The 23,965-nt window shown below is 57.8% G+C and overlaps 1 protein-coding gene across 1 annotated transcript in view; it reads right to left on the bottom strand.

Annotated features, from left to right (window-relative positions):
• Nucleotides 1-159: 159 nt before the first annotated feature.
• Nucleotides 160-23,965, bottom strand: part of cyfip1 (cytoplasmic FMR1 interacting protein 1) — a 70,359-nt gene continuing 46,553 nt past the window's right edge. The window contains exons 23-30 of the mRNA XM_072437910.1: nucleotides 23,439-23,582; nucleotides 22,996-23,086; nucleotides 22,521-22,651; nucleotides 22,381-22,453; nucleotides 22,084-22,178; nucleotides 20,180-20,418; nucleotides 969-1,116; nucleotides 160-671 (exon numbers count right to left, since the gene is read on the bottom strand). Coding sequence (XP_072294011.1) covers nucleotides 507-671; nucleotides 969-1,116; nucleotides 20,180-20,418; nucleotides 22,084-22,178; nucleotides 22,381-22,453; nucleotides 22,521-22,651; nucleotides 22,996-23,086; nucleotides 23,439-23,582 — 1,086 coding nt within the window. The 3' untranslated portion in view covers nucleotides 160-506. The remainder of the gene's footprint in view (nucleotides 672-968; nucleotides 1,117-20,179; nucleotides 20,419-22,083; nucleotides 22,179-22,380; nucleotides 22,454-22,520; nucleotides 22,652-22,995; nucleotides 23,087-23,438; nucleotides 23,583-23,965) is intronic.

Raw genomic sequence — 23,965 nt, 5'->3', positions numbered from 1 at the left:
TCGACGGAAATAAATGTCTTGATACTTCATTATCTTTGACTCAAAGGTTTTTCTAGTTTAAATCAAAACCAACCACCAGATTTGTTGCATATTTATTGAATTTAAACATTCGAAAACACAAGGCACAGTGAATAAATGCTGGAGTATAAAGTTCTCATTTCTCTTGTTTGGCATGCAAAATACAAAATGGACTTTTAAACCTTTTCTTAAAATACTAGCACCCGTTATAATGACCCACCACTGCAGCCCTTAAATATTTATCTGCTAAAACTAATTCCCCAAATTTCTTTCAGATCTCAAAGTATAAAATAGTTTACCAAAATGTATTAATTTATGATAAGGCACAAGTGAATACAAAAATTCATTAACAATAAAAAAATTGACCAACTTCTTTTACTTAAATTCAATGGTCCTGCATTAGCAGATATAGGAATATGTGTGGTAACTATGGCAATGTGTCTGGAAGCACCACTGGTCCACAGTATTATAGTATTTGTAGTAGTACTTCAGCTGCTGGCCAGCGACTGGTGGATGGGAGGTTGGAAACAGCGCACATGTTCCACTGGCATGTGCTCTCCGTCTCCAGACTTCAGGTATTTGTTCAAAACTGCAAATATTTCATCGTTAATCACCTGGAATTTGCGGATCCTGTCGACCATTTTCTTGAGAGGCTTAAAAAGAAAAAAACAGACATTCGAATAATCAGATGAGTGATATTTAGGATGTGAGTTACTGTATAATATACGAAATATTCAAGTACATTTTCCCACAACCCAAATGAAGACGTTTGAAGTTTTTTTTTCCAGTACAATTGACAACCATGAATTTTGGACTCGAAACGTAGCAGTTTTCAAATTATTCACGATTTGTGCTGCGAATTCTCCTGTGTTTGAATCCATGAAAACATAAGATCTTTTTCTGATCATCTGCTCAATACGAGTAAAGAATCCCAGAGTCAGTGAACTCACCACACTCTTGATGACCTCGTCCTTGCCATCGTGCTTCTGGACCTTGAGCAGGTGGTAGCTGAAGTCCAGGATGTCAAAGCGCCGCTGCTGCCCCAACAGAGAGATGATCATGCAGCCGGCCCAGTGCAGCCCGTCCCCAAAGCACTGTCTGCAAAGCAGTTCAGGGTCAGATATCCAAAAGGCAAATCCATGTTAAACTGGATTCCCGCTCCCTTTCCCCGTGTCACACGCTACAGGCTCACACGCGCTACAGGCTCACGCTCACACGCTACAGGCTCACACGCTACAGGCTCACGCTCACACGCTACAGGCTCACACATGCTACAGGCTCACGCTCACGCGCTACAGGCTCACGCTCACGCGCTACAGGCTCACGCTCACACGCTACAGGCTCACACGCGCTACAGGCTCACACGCGCTACAGGCTCACGCTCACGCGCTACAGGCTCACACGCTACAGGCTCACACATGCTACAGGCTCACGCTCACACGCTACAGGCTCACGCTCACACGCTACAGGCTCACGCTCACACGCTACAGGCTCACGCTCACACGCTACAGGCTCACACGCTACAGGCTCTCACACGCGCTACAGGCTCACACGCTACAGGCTCACACGCTACAGGCTCTCACACGCGCTACAGGCTCACACACGCTACAGGCTCACACGCGCTACAGGCTCACACGCGCTACAGGCTCACACGCGCTACAGGCTCACACACGCTACAGGCTCACACACGCTACAGGCTCACGCGCTACAGGCTCACGCTCACGCGCGCTACAGGCTCACGCTCACGCGCTACAGGCTCACACACGCTACAGGCTCACGCTCACGCGCTACAGGCTCACGCGCTACAGGCTCACGCTCACGCGCTACAGGCTCACGCGCTACAGGCTCACGCTCACGCGCTACAGGCTCACACACGCTACAGGCTCACGCTCACACGCTACAGGCTCACACGCTACAGGCTCACACACGCTACAGGCTCACACACACGCTACAGGCTCACACGCTACAGGCTCACACGCGCTACAGGCTCACACACGCTACAGGCTCACACGCTACAGGCTCTCTCACGCTACAGGCTCACGCGCTACAGGCTCACGCGCTACAGGCTCACGCGCTACAGGCTCACGCGCGCTACAGGCTCACACACGCTACAGGCTCACACACACGCTACAGGCTCACACGCGCTACAGGCTCACACGCGCTACAGGCTCACACGCGCTACAGGCTCACACACGCTACAGGCTCACACACGCTACAGGCTCACACACGCTACAGGCTCACACACGCTACAGGCTCACACACGCTACAGGCTCACACACGCTACAGGCTCACACGCTACAGGCTCACACACGCTACAGGCTCACGCTCACACAGGCTCACACACGCTACAGGCTCACACACACGCTACAGGCTCACACACACGCTACAGGCTCACACGCGCTACAGGCTCACACGCGCTACAGGCTCACGCGCTACAGGCTCACACGCGCTACAGGCTCACACGCGCTACAGGCTCACACGCGCTACAGGCTCACACGCGCTACAGGCTCACACGCGCTACAGGCTCACACGCGCTACAGGCTCACACACACGCTACAGGCTCACACGCGCTACAGGCTCACACGCTACAGGCTCACGCTCACGCGCTACAGGCTCACGCTCACGCGCTACAGGCTCTCACACGCTACAGGCTCACACGCTACAGGCTCACACGCGCTACAGGCTCACGCACACGCGCTACAGGCTCACGCTCACGCGCTACAGGCTCACACGCGCTACAGGCTCACACGCGCTACAGGCTCACACGCGCTACAGGCTCACACGCGCTACAGGCTCACACGCGCTACAGGCTCACACGCTACAGGCTCACGCGCTACAGGCTCACGCGCTACAGGCTCACGCGCGCTACAGGCTCACGCGCGCTACAGGCTCACACACGCTACAGGCTCACACACACGCTACAGGCTCACACACACGCTACAGGCTCACACGCGCTACAGGCTCACACGCGCTACAGGCTCACACGCGCTACAGGCTCACACGCGCTACAGGCTCACACGCGCTACAGGCTCACACGCGCTACAGGCTCACACGCGCTACAGGCTCACACGCGCTACAGGCTCACACGCGCTACAGGCTCACACGCGCTACAGGCTCACACGCGCTACAGGCTCACACACGCTACAGGCTCACACGCTACAGGCTCAGACGCGCTACAGGCTCAGACGCGCTACAGGCTCACACGCGCTACAGGCTCTCACACGCTACAGGCTCACACACGCTACAAGCTCTCACACGCTACAGGCTCAGACGCGCTACAGGCTCAGACGCGCTACAGGCTCAGACGCGCTACAGGCTCACACGCGCTACAGGCTCACACGCGCTACAGGCTCACACGCGCTACAGGCTCACACGCGCTACAGGCTCACGCTCACGCGCTACAGGCTCACGCTCACGCGCTAGAGGCTCACGCTCACGCGCTACAGGCTCACGCTCACGCGCTACAGGCTCACACACGCTACAGGCTCACACACGCTACAGGCTACAGGCTCACACACGCTACAGGCTCACACACGCTACAAGCTCTCACACGCTACAGGCTCAGACGCGCTACAGGCTCAGACGCGCTACAGGCTCAGACGCGCTACAGGCTCACACGCGCTACAGGCTCACGCGCTACAGGCTCACACGCGCTACAGGCTCACACGCGCTACAGGCTCACGCTCACGCGCTACAGGCTCACGCTCACGCGCTACAGGCTCACGCTCACGCGCTACAGGCTCACGCTCACGCGCTACAGGCTCACGCTCACGCGCTAGAGGCTCACGCTCACGCGCTACAGGCTCACACACGCTACAGGCTCACACACGCTACAGGCTACAGGCTCACACACGCTACAGGCTCACACACGCTACAAGCTCTCACACGCTACAGGCTCAGACGCGCTACAGGCTCAGACGCGCTACAGGCTCACACGCGCTACAGGCTCACACGCGCTACAGGCTCACACGCGCTACAGGCTCACGCGCTACAGGCTCACACGCGCTACAGGCTCACACGCGCTACAGGCTCACGCTCACGCGCTACAGGCTCACGCTCACGCGCTAGAGGCTCACGCTCACGCGCTACAGGCTCACGCTCACGCGCTAGAGGCTCACGCTCACGCGCTACAGGCTCACACGCGCTACAGGCTCACACGCGCTACAGGCTCACACGCGCTACAGGCTCACACGCGCTACAGGCTCACACGCGCTACAGGCTCACACGCGCTACAGGCTCACACGCGCTACAGGCTCACACGCTACAGGCTCACACGCTACAGGCTCACACGCGCTACAGGCTCACACACGCTACAGGCTCACACGCTACAGGCTCACACGCTACAGGCTCACACGCTACAGGCTCACGCTCACACGCTACAGGCTCACGCTCACACGCTACAGGCTCTCAGGCTCACACGCTACAGGCTCACACGCTACAGGCTCACACGCTACAGGCTCACACGCTACAGGCTCACACGCTACAGGCTCACACGCTACAGGCTCACACGCTACAGGCACAGGCTCACGCGCTACAGGCTCACGCGCTACAGGCTCACGCGCTACAGGCTCACACGCGCTACAGGCTCACACGCGCTACAGGCTCACACGCGCTACAGGCTCACACGCGCTACAGGCTCACACGCGCTACAGGCTCACGCTCACGCGCTACAGGCTCACGCTCACGCGCTACAGGCTCACGCTCACGCGCTACAGGCTCACGCTCACGCGCTACAGGCTCACGCTCACGCGCTACAGGCTCACGCTCACGCGCTACAGGCTCACGCTCACGCGCTACAGGCTCACGCTCACGCGCTACAGGCTCACGCTCACGAGCTACAGGCTCACGCTCACGCGCTACAGGCTCACGCTCACGCGCTACAGGCTCACGCTCACGCGCTACAGGCTCACACACGCTACAGGCTCACACACGCTACAGGCTACAGGCTCACACGCGCTACAGGCTCACACGCGCTACAGGCTCACACGCGCTACAGGCTCACACGCGCTACAGGCTCACACGCGCTACAGGCTCACACGCGCTACAGGCTCACACGCGCTACAGGCTCACACGCGCTACAGGCTCACACGCGCTACAGGCTCACACGCTACAGGCTCACACGCTACAGGCTCACACGCTACAGGCTCACACGCTACAGGCTCACACGCTACAGGCTCACACGCTACAGGCTCACACGCTACAGGCTCACACGCTACAGGCTCACACGCTACAGGCTCACGCTCACACGCTACAGGCTCACACGCTACAGGCTCACACGCTACAGGCTCACACGCTACAGGCTCACGCTCACACGCTACAGGCTCACACGCTACAGGCTCACGCTCACACGCTACAGGCTCACACGCTACAGGCTCACGCTCACACGCTACAGGCTCACACGCTACAGGCTCACGCTCACACGCTACAGGCTCACACGCTACAGGCTCACGCTCACACGCTACAGGCTCACGCTCACACGCTACAGGCTCACACGCTACAGGCTCACACGCTACAGGCTCACACGCTACAGGCTCACACGCTACAGGCTCACACGCTACAGGCTCACGCTCACACGCTACAGGCTCACACGCGCTACAGGCTCACACGCGCTACAGGCTCACACGCGCTACAGGCTCACACGCGCTACAGGCTCACGCTCACGCGCTACAGGCTCACGCTCACGCGCTACAGGCTCACTCTCACGCGCTACAGGCTCACACGCGCTACAGGCTCACACACGCTACAGGCTCACACGCGCTACAGGCTACAGGCTCACACACGCTACAGGCTACAGGCTCACACACTCTACAGGCTCACACACGCTACAGGCTCACACACGCTACAGGCTCACACACACGCTACAGGCTCACACACGCTACAGGCTCACACGCGCTACAGGCTCACACGCGCTACAGGCTCACACGCGCTACAGGCTCACACGCGCTACAGGCTCACACGCGCTACAGGCTCACACGCGCTACAGGCTCACACGCGCTACAGGCTCACACGCGCTACAGGCTCACACGCGCTACAGGCTCACACACGCTACAGGCTCACGCTCACACGCTACAGGCTCACACGCTACAGGCTCACACGCTACAGGCTCACACACGCGCTACAGGCTCACACACACGCTACAGGCTCACACACACGCTACAGGCTCACACACACGCTACAGGCTCACACGCTACAGGCTCACGCGCTACAGGCTCACGCGCTACAGGCTCACGCGCGCTACAGGCTCACACACGCTACAGGCTCACACACACGCTACAGGCTCACACGCGCTACAGGCTCACACGCGCTACAGGCTCACACGCGCTACAGGCTCACACGCGCTACAGGCTCACACACGCTACAGGCTCACACACGCTACAGGCTCACACACGCTACAGGCTCACACGCTACAGGCTCACACACGCTACAGGCTCACACACACGCTACAGGCTCACACACGCTACAGGCTCACACACGCTACAGGCTCACACACACGCTACAGGCTCACACGCTACAGGCTCACACACGCTACAGGCTCACGCTACAGGCTCACACACGCTACAGGCTCACACACACGCTACAGGCTCACACGCGCTACAGGCTCACACGCGCTACAGGCTCACACGCGCTACAGGCTCACACACGCTACAGGCTCACACACGCTACAGGCTCACACACGCTACAGGCTCACACACACGCTACAGGCTCACACACGCTACAGGCTCACACACGCTACAGGCTCACACACGCTACAGGCTCACACACGCTACAGGCTCACACACGCTACAGGCTCACGCTCACACAGGCTCACACACGCTACAGGCTCACACACACGCTACAGGCTCACACACACGCTACAGGCTCACACGCGCTACAGGCTCACACGCGCTACAGGCTCACGCGCTACAGGCTCACACGCGCTACAGGCTCACACGCGCTACAGGCTCACACGCGCTACAGGCTCACACGCGCTACAGGCTCACACGCGCTACAGGCTCACACACACGCTACAGGCTCACACGCGCTACAGGCTCACACGCTACAGGCTCACGCTCACGCGCTACAGGCTCACGCTCACGCGCTACAGGCTCTCACACGCTACAGGCTCACACGCTACAGGCTCACACGCGCTACAGGCTCACGCACACGCGCTACAGGCTCACGCTCACGCGCTACAGGCTCACACGCGCTACAGGCTCACACGCGCTACAGGCTCACACGCGCTACAGGCTCACACGCGCTACAGGCTCACACGCGCTACAGGCTCACACGCTACAGGCTCACGCGCTACAGGCTCACGCGCGCTACAGGCTCACGCGCGCTACAGGCACACACACGCTACAGGCTCACACGCGCTACAGGCTCACACGCGCTACAGGCTCACACGCGCTACAGGCTCACACGCGCTACAGGCTCACACGCGCTACAGGCTCACACGCGCTACAGGCTCACACGCGCTACAGGCTCACACGCGCTACAGGCTCACACGCGCTACAGGCTCACACACGCTACAGGCTCACACGCTACAGGCTCAGACGCGCTACAGGCTCAGACGCGCTACAGGCTCACACGCGCTACAGGCTCTCACACGCTACAGGCTCACACACGCTACAAGCTCTCACACGCTACAGGCTCAGACGCGCTACAGGCTCAGACGCGCTACAGGCTCAGACGCGCTACAGGCTCACACGCGCTACAGGCTCACACGCGCTACAGGCTCACACGCGCTACAGGCTCACACGCGCTACAGGCTCACGCTCACGCGCTACAGGCTCACGCTCACGCGCTAGAGGCTCACGCTCACGCGCTAGAGGCTCACGCTCACGCGCTACAGGCTCACGCTCACGCGCTACAGGCTCACACACGCTACAGGCTCACACACGCTACAGGCTCACACACGCTACAGGCTACAGGCTCACACACGCTACAGGCTCACACACGCTACAAGCTCTCACACGCTACAGGCTCAGACGCGCTACAGGCTCAGACGCGCTACAGGCTCAGACGCGCTACAGGCTCACGCGCTACAGGCTCACGCGCTACAGGCTCACACGCGCTACAGGCTCACACGCGCTACAGGCTCACGCTCACGCGCTACAGGCTCACGCTCACGCGCTACAGGCTCACGCTCACGCGCTACAGGCTCACGCTCACGCGCTACAGGCTCACGCTCACGCGCTAGAGGCTCACGCTCACGCGCTACAGGCTCACACACGCTACAGGCTACAGGCTCACACACGCTACAGGCTCACACACGCTACAAGCTCTCACACGCTACAGGCTCAGACGCGCTACAGGCTCAGACGCGCTACAGGCTCACACGCGCTACAGGCTCACACGCGCTACAGGCTCACACGCGCTACAGGCTCACGCGCTACAGGCTCACACGCGCTACAGGCTCACACGCGCTACAGGCTCACGCTCACGCGCTACAGGCTCACGCTCACGCGCTAGAGGCTCACGCTCACGCGCTACAGGCTCACGCTCACGCGCTAGAGGCTCACGCTCACGCGCTACAGGCTCACACGCGCTACAGGCTCACACGCGCTACAGGCTCACACGCGCTACAGGCTCACACGCGCTACAGGCTCACACGCGCTACAGGCTCACACGCGCTACAGGCTCACACGCGCTACAGGCTCACACGCGCTACAGGCTCACACGCGCTACAGGCTCACACGCGCTACAGGCTCACACGCGCTACAGGCTCACACGCTACAGGCTCACACGCTACAGGCTCACACGCGCTACAGGCTCACACACGCTACAGGCTCACACGCTACAGGCTCACACGCTACAGGCTCACACGCTACAGGCTCACGCTCACACGCTACAGGCTCACGCTCACACGCTACAGGCTCTCAGGCTCACACGCTACAGGCTCACACGCTACAGGCTCACACGCTACAGGCTCACACGCTACAGGCTCACACGCTACAGGCTCACACGCTACAGGCACAGGCTCACGCGCTACAGGCTCACGCGCTACAGGCTCACGCGCTACAGGCTCACGCGCGCTACAGGCTCACGCGCGCTACAGGCTCACACGCGCTACAGGCTCACACGCGCTACAGGCTCACACGCGCTACAGGCTCACGCTCACGCGCTACAGGCTCACGCTCACGCGCTACAGGCTCACGCTCACGCGCTACAGGCTCACGCTCACGCGCTACAGGCTCACGCTCACGCGCTACAGGCTCACGCTCACGCGCTACAGGCTCACGCTCACGCGCTACAGGCTCACGCTCACGCGCTACAGGCTCACGCTCACGCGCTACAGGCTCACGCTCACGCGCTACAGGCTCACGCTCACGCGCTACAGGCTCACGCTCACGCGCTACAGGCTCACGCTCACGCGCTACAGGCTCACGCTCACGCGCTACAGGCTCAGGCTCACACACGCTACAGGCTCACACACGCTACAGGCTCACACGCGCTACAGGCTCACACGCGCTACAGGCTCACACGCGCTACAGGCTCACACGCGCTACAGGCTCACACGCGCTACAGGCTCACACGCGCTACAGGCTCACACGCGCTACAGGCTCACACGCGCTACAGGCTCACACGCGCTACAGGCTCACGCGCTACAGGCTCACACACGCTACAGGCTACAGGCTCACACACGCTACAGGCTCACACACGCTACAAGCTCTCACACGCTACAGGCTCAGACGCGCTACAGGCTCAGACGCGCTACAGGCTCAGACGCGCTACAGGCTCACACGCGCTACAGGCTCACGCGCTACAGGCTCACACGCGCTACAGGCTCACACGCGCTACAGGCTCACGCTCACGCGCTACAGGCTCACGCTCACGCGCTACAGGCTCACGCTCACGCGCTACAGGCTCACGCTCACGCGCTACAGGCTCACGCTCACGCGCTAGAGGCTCACGCTCACGCGCTACAGGCTCACACACGCTACAGGCTCACACACGCTACAGGCTACAGGCTCACACACGCTACAGGCTCACACACGCTACAAGCTCTCACACGCTACAGGCTCAGACGCGCTACAGGCTCAGACGCGCTACAGGCTCACACGCGCTACAGGCTCACACGCGCTACAGGCTCACACGCGCTACAGGCTCACGCGCTACAGGCTCACACGCGCTACAGGCTCACACGCGCTACAGGCTCACGCTCACGCGCTACAGGCTCACGCTCACGCGCTAGAGGCTCACGCTCACGCGCTACAGGCTCACGCTCACGCGCTAGAGGCTCACGCTCACGCGCTACAGGCTCACACGCGCTACAGGCTCACACGCGCTACAGGCTCACACGCGCTACAGGCTCACACGCGCTACAGGCTCACACGCGCTACAGGCTCACACGCGCTACAGGCTCACACGCGCTACAGGCTCACACGCTACAGGCTCACACGCTACAGGCTCACACGCGCTACAGGCTCACACACGCTACAGGCTCACACGCTACAGGCTCACACGCTACAGGCTCACACGCTACAGGCTCACGCTCACACGCTACAGGCTCACGCTCACACGCTACAGGCTCTCAGGCTCACACGCTACAGGCTCACACGCTACAGGCTCACACGCTACAGGCTCACACGCTACAGGCTCACACGCTACAGGCTCACACGCTACAGGCACAGGCTCACGCGCTACAGGCTCACGCGCTACAGGCTCACGCGCTACAGGCTCACACGCGCTACAGGCTCACACGCGCTACAGGCTCACACGCGCTACAGGCTCACACGCGCTACAGGCTCACACGCGCTACAGGCTCACGCTCACGCGCTACAGGCTCACGCTCACGCGCTACAGGCTCACGCTCACGCGCTACAGGCTCACGCTCACGCGCTACAGGCTCACGCTCACGCGCTACAGGCTCACGCTCACGCGCTACAGGCTCACGCTCACGCGCTACAGGCTCACGCTCACGCGCTACAGGCTCACGCTCACGAGCTACAGGCTCACGCTCACGCGCTACAGGCTCACGCTCACGCGCTACAGGCTCACGCTCACGCGCTACAGGCTCACACACGCTACAGGCTCACACACGCTACAGGCTACAGGCTCACACGCGCTACAGGCTCACACGCGCTACAGGCTCACACGCGCTACAGGCTCACACGCGCTACAGGCTCACACGCGCTACAGGCTCACACGCGCTACAGGCTCACACGCGCTACAGGCTCACACGCGCTACAGGCTCACACGCGCTACAGGCTCACACGCTACAGGCTCACACGCTACAGGCTCACACGCTACAGGCTCACACGCTACAGGCTCACACGCTACAGGCTCACACGCTACAGGCTCACACGCTACAGGCTCACACGCTACAGGCTCACACGCTACAGGCTCACACGCTACAGGCTCACGCTCACACGCTACAGGCTCACACGCTACAGGCTCACACGCTACAGGCTCACACGCTACAGGCTCACGCTCACACGCTACAGGCTCACACGCTACAGGCTCACGCTCACACGCTACAGGCTCACACGCTACAGGCTCACGCTCACACGCTACAGGCTCACACGCTACAGGCTCACGCTCACACGCTACAGGCTCACACGCTACAGGCTCACGCTCACACGCTACAGGCTCACGCTCACACGCTACAGGCTCACACGCTACAGGCTCACACGCTACAGGCTCACACGCTACAGGCTCACACGCTACAGGCTCACACGCTACAGGCTCACGCTCACACGCTACAGGCTCACACGCGCTACAGGCTCACACGCGCTACAGGCTCACACGCGCTACAGGCTCACACGCGCTACAGGCTCACGCTCACGCGCTACAGGCTCACGCTCACGCGCTACAGGCTCACTCTCACGCGCTACAGGCTCACACGCGCTACAGGCTCACACACGCTACAGGCTCACACGCGCTACAGGCTACAGGCTCACACACGCTACAGGCTACAGGCTCACACACTCTACAGGCTCACACACGCTACAGGCTCACACACGCTACAGGCTCACACACGCTACAGGCTCACACACACGCTACAGGCTCACACACGCTACAGGCTCACACGCGCTACAGGCTCACACGCGCTACAGGCTCACACGCGCTACAGGCTCACACGCGCTACAGGCTCACACGCGCTACAGGCTCACACGCGCTACAGGCTCACACGCGCTACAGGCTCACACGCGCTACAGGCTCACACGCGCTACAGGCTCACACACGCTACAGGCTCACGCTCACACGCTACAGGCTCACACGCTACAGGCTCACACGCTACAGGCTCACACACGCGCTACAGGCTCACACACACGCTACAGGCTCACACACACGCTACAGGCTCACACACACGCTACAGGCTCACACGCTACAGGCTCACGCGCTACAGGCTCACGCGCTACAGGCTCACGCGCGCTACAGGCTCACACACGCTACAGGCTCACACACACGCTACAGGCTCACACGCGCTACAGGCTCACACGCGCTACAGGCTCACACGCGCTACAGGCTCACACGCGCTACAGGCTCACACACGCTACAGGCTCACACACGCTACAGGCTCACACACGCTACAGGCTCACACGCTACAGGCTCACACACGCTACAGGCTCACACACACGCTACAGGCTCACACACGCTACAGGCTCACACACGCTACAGGCTCACACACACGCTACAGGCTCACACGCTACAGGCTCACACACGCTACAGGCTCACGCTACAGGCTCACACACGCTACAGGCTCACACACACGCTACAGGCTCACACGCGCTACAGGCTCACACGCGCTACAGGCTCACACGCGCTACAGGCTCACACACGCTACAGGCTCACACACGCTACAGGCTCACACACGCTACAGGCTCACACACACGCTACAGGCTCACACACGCTACAGGCTCACACACGCTACAGGCTCACACACGCTACAGGCTCACACACGCTACAGGCTCACACACGCTACAGGCTCACGCTCACACAGGCTCACACACGCTACAGGCTCACACACACGCTACAGGCTCACACACACGCTACAGGCTCACACGCGCTACAGGCTCACACGCGCTACAGGCTCACGCGCTACAGGCTCACACGCGCTACAGGCTCACACGCGCTACAGGCTCACACGCGCTACAGGCTCACACGCGCTACAGGCTCACACGCGCTACAGGCTCACACACACGCTACAGGCTCACACGCGCTACAGGCTCACACGCTACAGGCTCACGCTCACGCGCTACAGGCTCACGCTCACGCGCTACAGGCTCTCACACGCTACAGGCTCACACGCTACAGGCTCACACGCGCTACAGGCTCACGCACACGCGCTACAGGCTCACGCTCACGCGCTACAGGCTCACACGCGCTACAGGCTCACACGCGCTACAGGCTCACACGCGCTACAGGCTCACACGCGCTACAGGCTCACACGCGCTACAGGCTCACACGCTACAGGCTCACGCGCTACAGGCTCACGCGCGCTACAGGCTCACGCGCGCTACAGGCACACACACGCTACAGGCTCACACGCGCTACAGGCTCACACGCGCTACAGGCTCACACGCGCTACAGGCTCACACGCGCTACAGGCTCACACGCGCTACAGGCTCACACGCGCTACAGGCTCACACGCGCTACAGGCTCACACGCGCTACAGGCTCACACACGCTACAGGCTCACACGCTACAGGCTCAGACGCGCTACAGGCTCAGACGCGCTACAGGCTCACACGCGCTACAGGCTCTCACACGCTACAGGCTCACACACGCTACAAGCTCTCACACGCTACAGGCTCAGACGCGCTACAGGCTCAGACGCGCTACAGGCTCAGACGCGCTACAGGCTCACACGCGCTACAGGCTCACACGCGCTACAGGCTCACACGCGCTACAGGCTCACACGCGCTACAGGCTCACGCTCACGCGCTACAGGCTCACGCTCACGCGCTAGAGGCTCACGCTCACGCGCTACAGGCTCACGCTCACGCGCTACAGGCTCACACACGCTACAGGCTCACACACGCTACAGGCTCACACACGCTACAGGCTACAGGCTCACACACGCTACAGGCTCACACACGCTACAAGCTCTCACACGCTACAGGCTCAGACGCGCTACAGGCTCAGACGCGCTACAGGCTCAGACGCGCTACAGGCTCACGCGCTACAGGCTCACGCGCTACAGGCTCACACGCGCTACAGGCTCACACGCGCTACAGGCTCACGCTCACGCGCTACAGGCTCACGCTCACGCGCTACAGGCTCACGCTCACGCGCTACAGGCTCACGCTCACGCGCTACAGGCTCACGCTCACGCGCTAGAGGCTCACGCTCACGCGCTACAGGCTCACACACGCTACAGGCTACAGGCTCACACACGCTACAGGCTCACACACGCTACAAGCTCTCACACGCTACAGGCTCAGACGCGCTACAGGCTCAGACGCGCTACAGGCTCACACGCGCTACAGGCTCACACGCGCTACAGGCTCACACGCGCTACAGGCTCACGCGCTACAGGCTCACACGCGCTACAGGCTCACACGCGCTACAGGCTCACGCTCACGCGCTACAGGCTCACGCTCACGCGCTAGAGGCTCACGCTCACGCGCTACAGGCTCACGCTCACGCGCTAGAGGCTCACGCTCACGCGCTACAGGCTCACACGCGCTACAGGCTCACACGCGCTACAGGCTCACACGCGCTACAGGCTCACACGCGCTACAGGCTCACACGCGCTACAGGCTCACACGCGCTACAGGCTCACACGCGCTACAGGCTCACACGCGCTACAGGCTCACACGCGCTACAGGCTCACACGCGCTACAGGCTCACACGCGCTACAGGCTCACACGCTACAGGCTCACACGCTACAGGCTCACACGCGCTACAGGCTCACACACGCTACAGGCTCACACGCTACAGGCTCACACGCTACAGGCTCACACGCTACAGGCTCACGCTCACACGCTACAGGCTCACGCTCACACGCTACAGGCTCTCAGGCTCACACGCTACAGGCTCACACGCTACAGGCTCACACGCTACAGGCTCACACGCTACAGGCTCACACGCTACAGGCTCACACGCTACAGGCACAGGCTCACGCGCTACAGGCTCACGCGCTACAGGCTCACGCGCTACAGGCTCACGCGCGCTACAGGCTCACACGCGCTACAGGCTCACACGCGCTACAGGCTCACACGCGCTACAGGCTCACACGCGCTACAGGCTCACGCTCACGCGCTACAGGCTCACGCTCACGCGCTACAGGCTCACGCTCACGCGCTACAGGCTCACGCTCACGCGCTACAGGCTCACGCTCACGCGCTACAGGCTCACGCTCACGCGCTACAGGCTCACGCTCACGCGCTACAGGCTCACGCTCACGCGCTACAGGCTCACGCTCACGCGCTACAGGCTCACGCTCACGCGCTACAGGCTCACGCTCACGCGCTACAGGCTCACGCTCACGCGCTACAGGCTCACGCTCACGCGCTACAGGCTCACGCTCACGCGCTACAGGCTCACGCTCACGCGCTACAGGCTCACGCTCACGCGCTACAGGCTCAGGCTCACACACGCTACAGGCTCACACGCGCTACAGGCTCACACGCGCTACAGGCTCACACGCGCTACAGGCTCACACGCGCTACAGGCTCACACGCGCTACAGGCTCACACGCGCTACAGGCTCACACGCGCTACAGGCTCACACGCGCTACAGGCTCACACGCGCTACAGGCTCACACGCGCTACAGGCTCACACGCTACAGGCTCACACGCTACAGGCTCACACGCTACAGGCTCACACGCTACAGGCTCACACGCTACAGGCTCACACGCTACAGGCTCACACGCTACAGGCTCACACGCTACAGGCTCACACGCTACAGGCTCACGCTCACACGCTACAGGCTCACACGCTACAGGCTCACACGCTACAGGCTCACACGCTACAGGCTCACACGCTACAGGCTCACGCTCACACGCTACAGGCTCACACGCTACAGGCTCACGCTCACACGCTACAGGCTCACACGCTACAGGCTCACGCTCACACGCTACAGGCTCACACGCTACAGGCTCACGCTCACACGCTACAGGCTCACGCTCACACGCTACAGGCTCACACGCTACAGGCTCACACGCTACAGGCTCACACGCTACAGGCTCACACGCTACAGGCTCACACGCTACAGGCTCACGCTCACACGCTACAGGCTCACACGCGCTACAGGCTCACACGCGCTACAGGCTCACACGCGCTACAGGCTCACACGCGCTACAGGCTCACGCTCACGCGCTACAGGCTCACGCTCACGCGCTACAGGCTCACTCTCACGCGCTACAGGCTCACACGCGCTACAGGCTCACACACGCTACAGGCTCACACGCGCTACAGGCTACAGGCTCACACACGCTACAGGCTACAGGCTCACACACTCTACAGGCTCACACACGCTACAGGCTCACACACGCTACAGGCTCACACACACGCTACAGGCTCACACGCGCTACAGGCTCACACGCGCTACAGGCTCACACGCGCTACAGGCTCACACGCGCTACAGGCTCACACGCGCTACAGGCTCACACGCGCTACAGGCTCACACGCGCTACAGGCTCACACGCGCTACAGGCTCACGCTCACACGCTACAGGCTCACACGCTACAGGCTCACACGCTACAGGCTCACACACGCGCTACAGGCTCACACACGCGCTACAGGCTCACACACACGCTACAGGCTCACACACACGCTACAGGCTCACACACACGCTACAGGCTCACACGCTACAGGCTCACACGCTACAGGCTCACACGCTACAGGCTCACACACTACAGGCTCACGCTCACACGCTACAGGCTCACGCGCTACAGGCTCACACGCTACAGGCTCACACACTACAGGCTCACGCTCACACGCTACAGGCTCACACGCTACAGGCTCACGCGCTACAGGCTCACACACGCTACAGGCTCACACGCGCTACAGGCTCACACACACGCTACAGGCTCACACACGCTACAGGCTCACGCTCACACGCTACAGGCTCACACGCTACAGGCTCACACGCTACAGGCTCACACGCGCGCTACAGGCTCACACACACGCTACAGGCTCACACACACGCTACAGGCTCACACACACGCTACAGGCTCACACGCTACAGGCTCACACGCTACAGGCTCACGCGCTACAGGCTCACACGCGCTACAGGCTCACGCGCTACAGGCTCACACGCGCTACAGGCTCACACGCGCTACAGGCTCACGCTCACGCGCTACAGGCTCACGCTCACGCGCTAGAGGCTCACGCTCACGCGCTACAGGCTCACGCTCACGCGCTAGAGGCTCACGCTCACGCGCTACAGGCTCACACACGCTACAGGCTCACACACGCTACAGGCTACAGGCTCACACACTCTACAGGCTCACACACTCTACAGGCTCACACACGCTACAGGCTCACACACACGCTACAGGCTCACACGCGCTACAGGCTCACACGCGCTACAGGCTACAGGCTCACACACTCTACAGGCTCACACGCGCTACAGGCTCACACGCGCTACAGGCTCACACGCGCTACAGGCTCACACGCGCTACAGGCTCACACGCGCTACAGGCTCACACGCGCTACAGGCTCACACGCGCTACAGGCTCACACGCGCTACAGGCTCACACGCGCTACAGGCTCACACGCGCTACAGGCTCACACACGCTACAGGCTCACACGCTACAGGCTCACACGCGCTACAGGCTCACACGCTACAGGCTCACACGCTACAGGCTCACACGCTACAGGCTCACACGCGCTACAGGCTCACACGCTACAGGCTCACACGCTACAGGCTCACGCTCACACGCTACAGGCTCTCACGCTCACACGCTACAGGCTCACACGCTACAGGCTCACACGCTACAGGCTCACACGCTACAGGCTCACACGCTACAGGCTCACACGCTACAGGCTCACACGCTACAGGCTCACACGCTACAGGCTCACGCGCTACAGGCTCACGCGCTACAGGCTCACGCGCTACAGGCTCACACGCGCTACAGGCTCACACGCGCTACAGGCTCACACGCGCTACAGGCTCACACGCGCTACAGGCTCACACGCGCTACAGGCTCACGCTCACGCGCTACAGGCTCACGCTCACGCGCTACAGGCTCACGCTCACGCGCTACAGGCTCACGCGCTACAGGCTCACGCTCACGCGCTACAGGCTCACGCTCACGCGCTACAGGCTCACGCTCACGCGCTACAGGCTCACGCTCACGCGCTACAGGCTCACGCTCACGCGCTACAGGCTCACGCTCACGCGCTACAGGCTCACGCTCACGCGCTACAGGCTCACGCTCACGCGCTACAGGCTCACGCTCACGCGCTACAGGCTCACACACGCTACAGGCTCACACACGCTACAGGCTACAGGCTCACACGCGCTACAGGCTCACACGCGCTACAGGCTCACACGCGCTACAGGCTCACACGCGCTACAGGCTCACACGCGCTACAGGCTCACACGCGCTACAGGCTCACACGCGCTACAGGCTCACACGCGCTACAGGCTCACACGCGCTACAGGCTCACACGCTACAGGCTCACACGCGCTACAGGCTCACACGCGCTACAGGCTCACACGCTACAGGCTCACACGCTACAGGCTCACACGCTACAGGCTCACACGCTACAGGCTCACACGCTACAGGCTCACGCTCACACGCTACAGGCTCACACGCTACAGGCTCACACGCTACAGGCTCACACGCTACAGGCTCACACGCTACAGGCTCACACGCTACAGGCTCACGCTCACACGCTACAGGCTCACACGCTACAGGCTCACGCTCACACGCTACAGGCTCACACGCTACAGGCTCAGGCTCACACGCTACAGGCTCACGCTCACACGCTACAGGCTCACGCTCACACGCTACAGGCTCACACGCTACAGGCTCACGCTCACACGCTACAGGCTCACGCTCACACGCTACAGGCTCACACGCTACAGGCTCACACGCTACAGGCTCACACGCTACAGGCTCACACGCTACAGGCTCACACGCTACAGGCTCACGCTCACACGCTACAGGCTCACACGCTACAGGCTCACACGCGCTACAGGCTCACACGCGCTACAGGCTCACACGCGCTACAGGCTCACGCTCACGCGCTACAGGCTCACGCTCACGCGCTACAGGCTCACTCTCACGCGCTACAGGCTCACACGCGCTACAGGCTCACACGCGCTACAGGCTCACACGCGCTACAGGCTACAGGCTCACACACGCTACAGGCTACAGGCTCACACACGCTACAGGCTACAGGCTCACACACTACAGGCTCACACACGCTACAGGCTCACACACGCTACAGGCTCACACACACGCTACAGGCTCACACACGCTACAGGCTCACACGCGCTACAGGCTCACACGCGCTACAGGCTCACACGCGCTACAGGCTCACACGCGCTACAGGCTCACACGCGCTACAGGCTCACACGCGCTACAGGCTCACACGCGCTACAGGCTCACACACGCTACAGGCTCACGCTCACACGCTACAGGCTCACACGCTACAGGCTCACACACGCGCTACAGGCTCACACACACGCTACAGGCTCACACACACGCTACAGGCTCACACACACGCTACAGGCTCACACACACGCTACAGGCTCACACGCTACAGGCTCACACACTACAGGCTCACGCTCACACGCTACAGGCTCACGCGCTACAGGCTCACACGCTACAGGCTCACACACTACAGGCTCACGCTCACACGCTACAGGCTCACACGCTACAGGCTCACGCGCTACAGGCTCACACACGCTACAGGCTCACACGCGCTACAGGCTCACACACACGCTACAGGCTCACACGCGCTACAGGCTCACACACGCTACAGGCTCACACACACGCTACAGGCTCACACGCTACAGGCTCACACGCGCTACAGGCTCACACACGCTACAGGCTCACACGCTACAGGAGGAGCAATGGTACATGTCAATCACAGAATATCAAGAATGTTGTTTTTTCTGGTACTTGGTATTGAACTATGACACGAGTAGATCGTCATGAGCCTTTATTGTCCTATTGTGAAATAAATGTAAATCTGTGAGAAATCTACCAACATAATGTTTTTAATGATTGTTTTAAAGAAAAGAACAGGCAGTAATGCACTGCAGCCAGACTTACTCCACGGTGAACTCGTGCGCGCCCACAGGGATGCAGTAGACAAACTGCATGGCACTCCACAGCCGGTGAAACTCCACACACTCGTCCACATGCATCACTCCGTTACTAGGCAACGGGCCACGCCAAATGGGATCATCGAGGAAAGCACGCACCCGGGTCAGGATCACCTCGAACATGGAGAGGCCACAGCACAGGCGCTCTTTGGTCAGCAGGTCCCCCTCACGGGCTATGGCGATTTGCTATGAAGAGGAACATAATATAGTATCTTGAACTAAATATTTGTGTTTTAAAGATACTATTTAGTTTTGAATTGTTAACTGTACTTTCTCTGTTTTTCCATCACTAGAAATAAAAAAATTCACATGCAGATCAACTTGATAATAATGTACATCTAAAGAGGTCAAATTAAACTCCTAAAACACATAATATAGAGTCTGACAAATGTGGAATTGTGGGGTTGATGCCAATTTTAAGGGTTGGGAATCATTTTCAAAGGTTAAAGTTGCTCAAGAGTTTCAGACATAATGTTCCCTTCCTGGTTTTAAAGGATTTGATATGGAAACTGTTATAGCAACAGTGCAATTCAAATAAAACTATCTTTTGAATGGGGAAAATCCTTCAAATCAGGAAGGAATCATTTGCCTGATTATTTCCACCCGTTTTGAAATATTGTAGAAAAAGATTCAGTTGTAGCTATGAGGGAAGACACAATATCAAATATTAGTGTTCCGATCTTTGTGAGAAAAAAATAAATAAATCACAATTATTGCGACTGAACAAGGTCTGACATGTTACTGTTCCTAAAGTTTATTTTAGCCTTTCATAAAGTTACATTTTGTAAAGCCAAATGTGACAAAAGCGGATAAAGTTATTTTGCTTCTAAAATTGTTATTTTTTGGTTCTTAGTTATATTGTGACCTGGCCTAATAGTAAAAAAAACAAAACACTTTTTCTTTTTTATAAATATTACTTGACATGTTTGGCGGGCCGGATTATAAAGACAAACAGGCCGTATGTGGCCCGCGGGCCACATGTCTGTGCTAGAGTCTGTATGGAGTGGAGGTTTGGCACTATTGGCTTAAAGAGGAGCTCCTCGTCACATCTGGAGCCAAACCAGACCTTTTTATTAAGCTTTGGGAACTATTTATAGGGTTAGACCGCGACATGTTTAAGTTCGTAAAGGTTTGGGTTAGGGGTTGATAATAGTCTTGGGTTAGGGGTTGATAATAGTCTTGGGTTAGGGGTTGATAATAGTCTTGGGTTAGGGGTTGATAATAGTCTTGGGTTAGGGGTTGATAATAGTCTTGGGTTAGGGGTTGATAATAGTCTTGGGTTAGGGGTTGATAATAGTCTTGGGTTAGGGGTTGATAATAGTCTTGGGTTAGGGGTTGATAATAGTCTTGGGTTAGGGGTTGATAATAGTCTTGGGTTAGGGGTTGATAATAGTCTTGGGTTAGGGGTTGATAATAGTCTTGGGTTAGGGGTTGATAATAGTCTTGGGTTAGGGGTTGATAATAGTCTTGGGTTAGGGGTTGATAATAGTCTTGGGTTAGGGGTTGATAATAGTCTTGGGTTAGGGGTTGATAATAGTCTTGGGTTAGGGGTTGATAATAGTCTTGGGTTAGGGGTTGATAATAGTCTTGGGTTAGGGGTTGATAATAGTCTTGGGTTAGGGGTTGATAATAGTCTTGGGTTAGGGGTTGATAATAGTCTTGGGTTAGGGGTTGATAATAGTCTTGGGTTAGGGGTTGATAATAGTCTTGGGTTAGGGGTTGATAATAGTCTTGGGTTAGGGGTTGATAATAGTCTTGGGTTAGGGGTTGATAATAGTCTTGGGTTAGGGGTTGATAATAGTCTTGGGTTAGGGGTTGATAATAGCCTATTAAACTGGGTTAGGGCTCGACCTGAGGGGTCCCGAGGCGCTCGATCAGAGGGACCATGTGCAGAGCAGTGTATTTCGCCTCCAATCGCTTCATCTTTGCATCCAGACGTTCACCCTCTGGAAACAGATCGACATTAGCACCGCAACATGTCAAAAAACTGAATCATCATCATTAGTCAAATATTTTCTCTGCAACGTACTCGATTTTTTGTATTATGTTGTAATCACCAAATAAATGACAGATTGAAAAAGCAAAAAAGAAATTGAGAGGATTGTAAACTGTCCATGAATGTGTTGCCGTAGGCGCCGTGTGTTGTACCTTTGACGTGGACGCGGGGGAGGATGTTCTGGAAAGGTGCAGCGTGAAGCAAATCACAAACTTCCTCCTGGGACTAAACACAAGCCACAGTTAGAGTCACACCAAACATGAGACTGCACTTCTTCTCCCACGTGTCGTACCAGACTCTGTTCACTCAGGAGGCAGAACAGCAGAGCGTTGCCCACTTCTCGCAGATTTTGAAAGCAGACGGTTTTGAGCTCTGCATATTCCACGATGTCTTTGAGCTGGTGATGGAAGAACTCCAGGATTCCTATAGAAAAGGAATAACAGCAGCACTGTAAAGGTTTGAGGGGAGACTGTATATACTGTACATGCTGATGACTGAATAAAGGAATAATGAAGTGAGACCCCTCATCATGCTCCTGTGAGGCGTAGGTCGAAGGTCAAAGGTGACACAATGCAATACGGGAAATCAAACGGAATATATCAAGTCAAAATTGTTCAGAATGTCAGGTTTTAAGATGTTTGGTCCTAATCTAGTGCTACTCCTGTCTCATCTCAACATAACTATTGAACATAATAGTATACATAAATATACTATTATACATAAATATTAAACATGTTTGTATATGGCACATATTGTAGGTTCCTCACCAGGAGATCCGTACTCATGACGAGGGAGTCTGCAGATTTTGGGCATCACCTCCATCAGAGTCTTCACATACTGCATGATGGTCCCTTGTAGCTAAACAAGACCAGAACAACACTATATATATTATTACACAGGGAAATAAAACCATCAAACCAAGTACATCAAATACAATGGTTTTCAGATCTTAAGCACCTTTTTTATTTGAAGTTGTTTATTTGAAAGCTGCACTACATCTAAATGTTACAAAGAATGAACAAGGGAAAATAATCGAGTTTGTGTTTGGATATTCATCTACAATTTTAGTATTGCAACTAATTCACAATGTCACACATTTGTATTTCACTCATTATTTATCAATCACTTGTACGTTGTCATAGTTTCCAGCTTCATCTTAAAGGAAACATTTAAGACAATATCTCCACATATACATGTGTGTGATGCTGACCAAGCTTTTGACTACTTTGAGCAGCTCCTCCATCACCACGGCGATGCCCTGGTAACCCAGCAGCCGACACATGACTTTGATGTGAGGTGGACCCAGAAAGTTCCGGTAGGATCCAAAAATACTGCTGTACGCCAAGTTCAAGGTCTGCGAAATAAATGAAATCAGACATTTCATACATGACAGTTTATGATGCTTATGTTTTATTCAGGCTAAAACCTTAGAACGAAGAATACCCACAAATATACATCAGGATTACAATATACAGCAGCAGGTATATTATGAATATGCATGAGGAAATATACAGCTGCAGGTATATTATGAATATGCATGAGGAAATATACAGCAGCAGGTATATTATGAATATGCATGAGGAAATATACAGCAGCAGGTATATTATGAATATGCATTAGGAAATATACAGCAGCAGGTATATTATGAATATGCATGAGGAAATATACAGCTGCAGGAGGTCAGGGCTAACGCTGACCCTCCTGGAGGCAGTAAGAGGTCAGGGTTAGGGCCCGACC

This window comes from Eucyclogobius newberryi, unplaced genomic scaffold (assembly GCF_026437365.1).
Source record: "Eucyclogobius newberryi isolate DKJ021-1_F unplaced genomic scaffold, fEucNew1.0.hap1 SCAF_9, whole genome shotgun sequence".
Classification (NCBI taxonomy): Eukaryota; Metazoa; Chordata; class Actinopteri; order Gobiiformes; family Gobiidae; genus Eucyclogobius; species Eucyclogobius newberryi.
The sequence above is the reverse complement of the archived record's forward strand: the minus strand, read 5'-3'. Positions and strand labels throughout refer to the sequence as shown.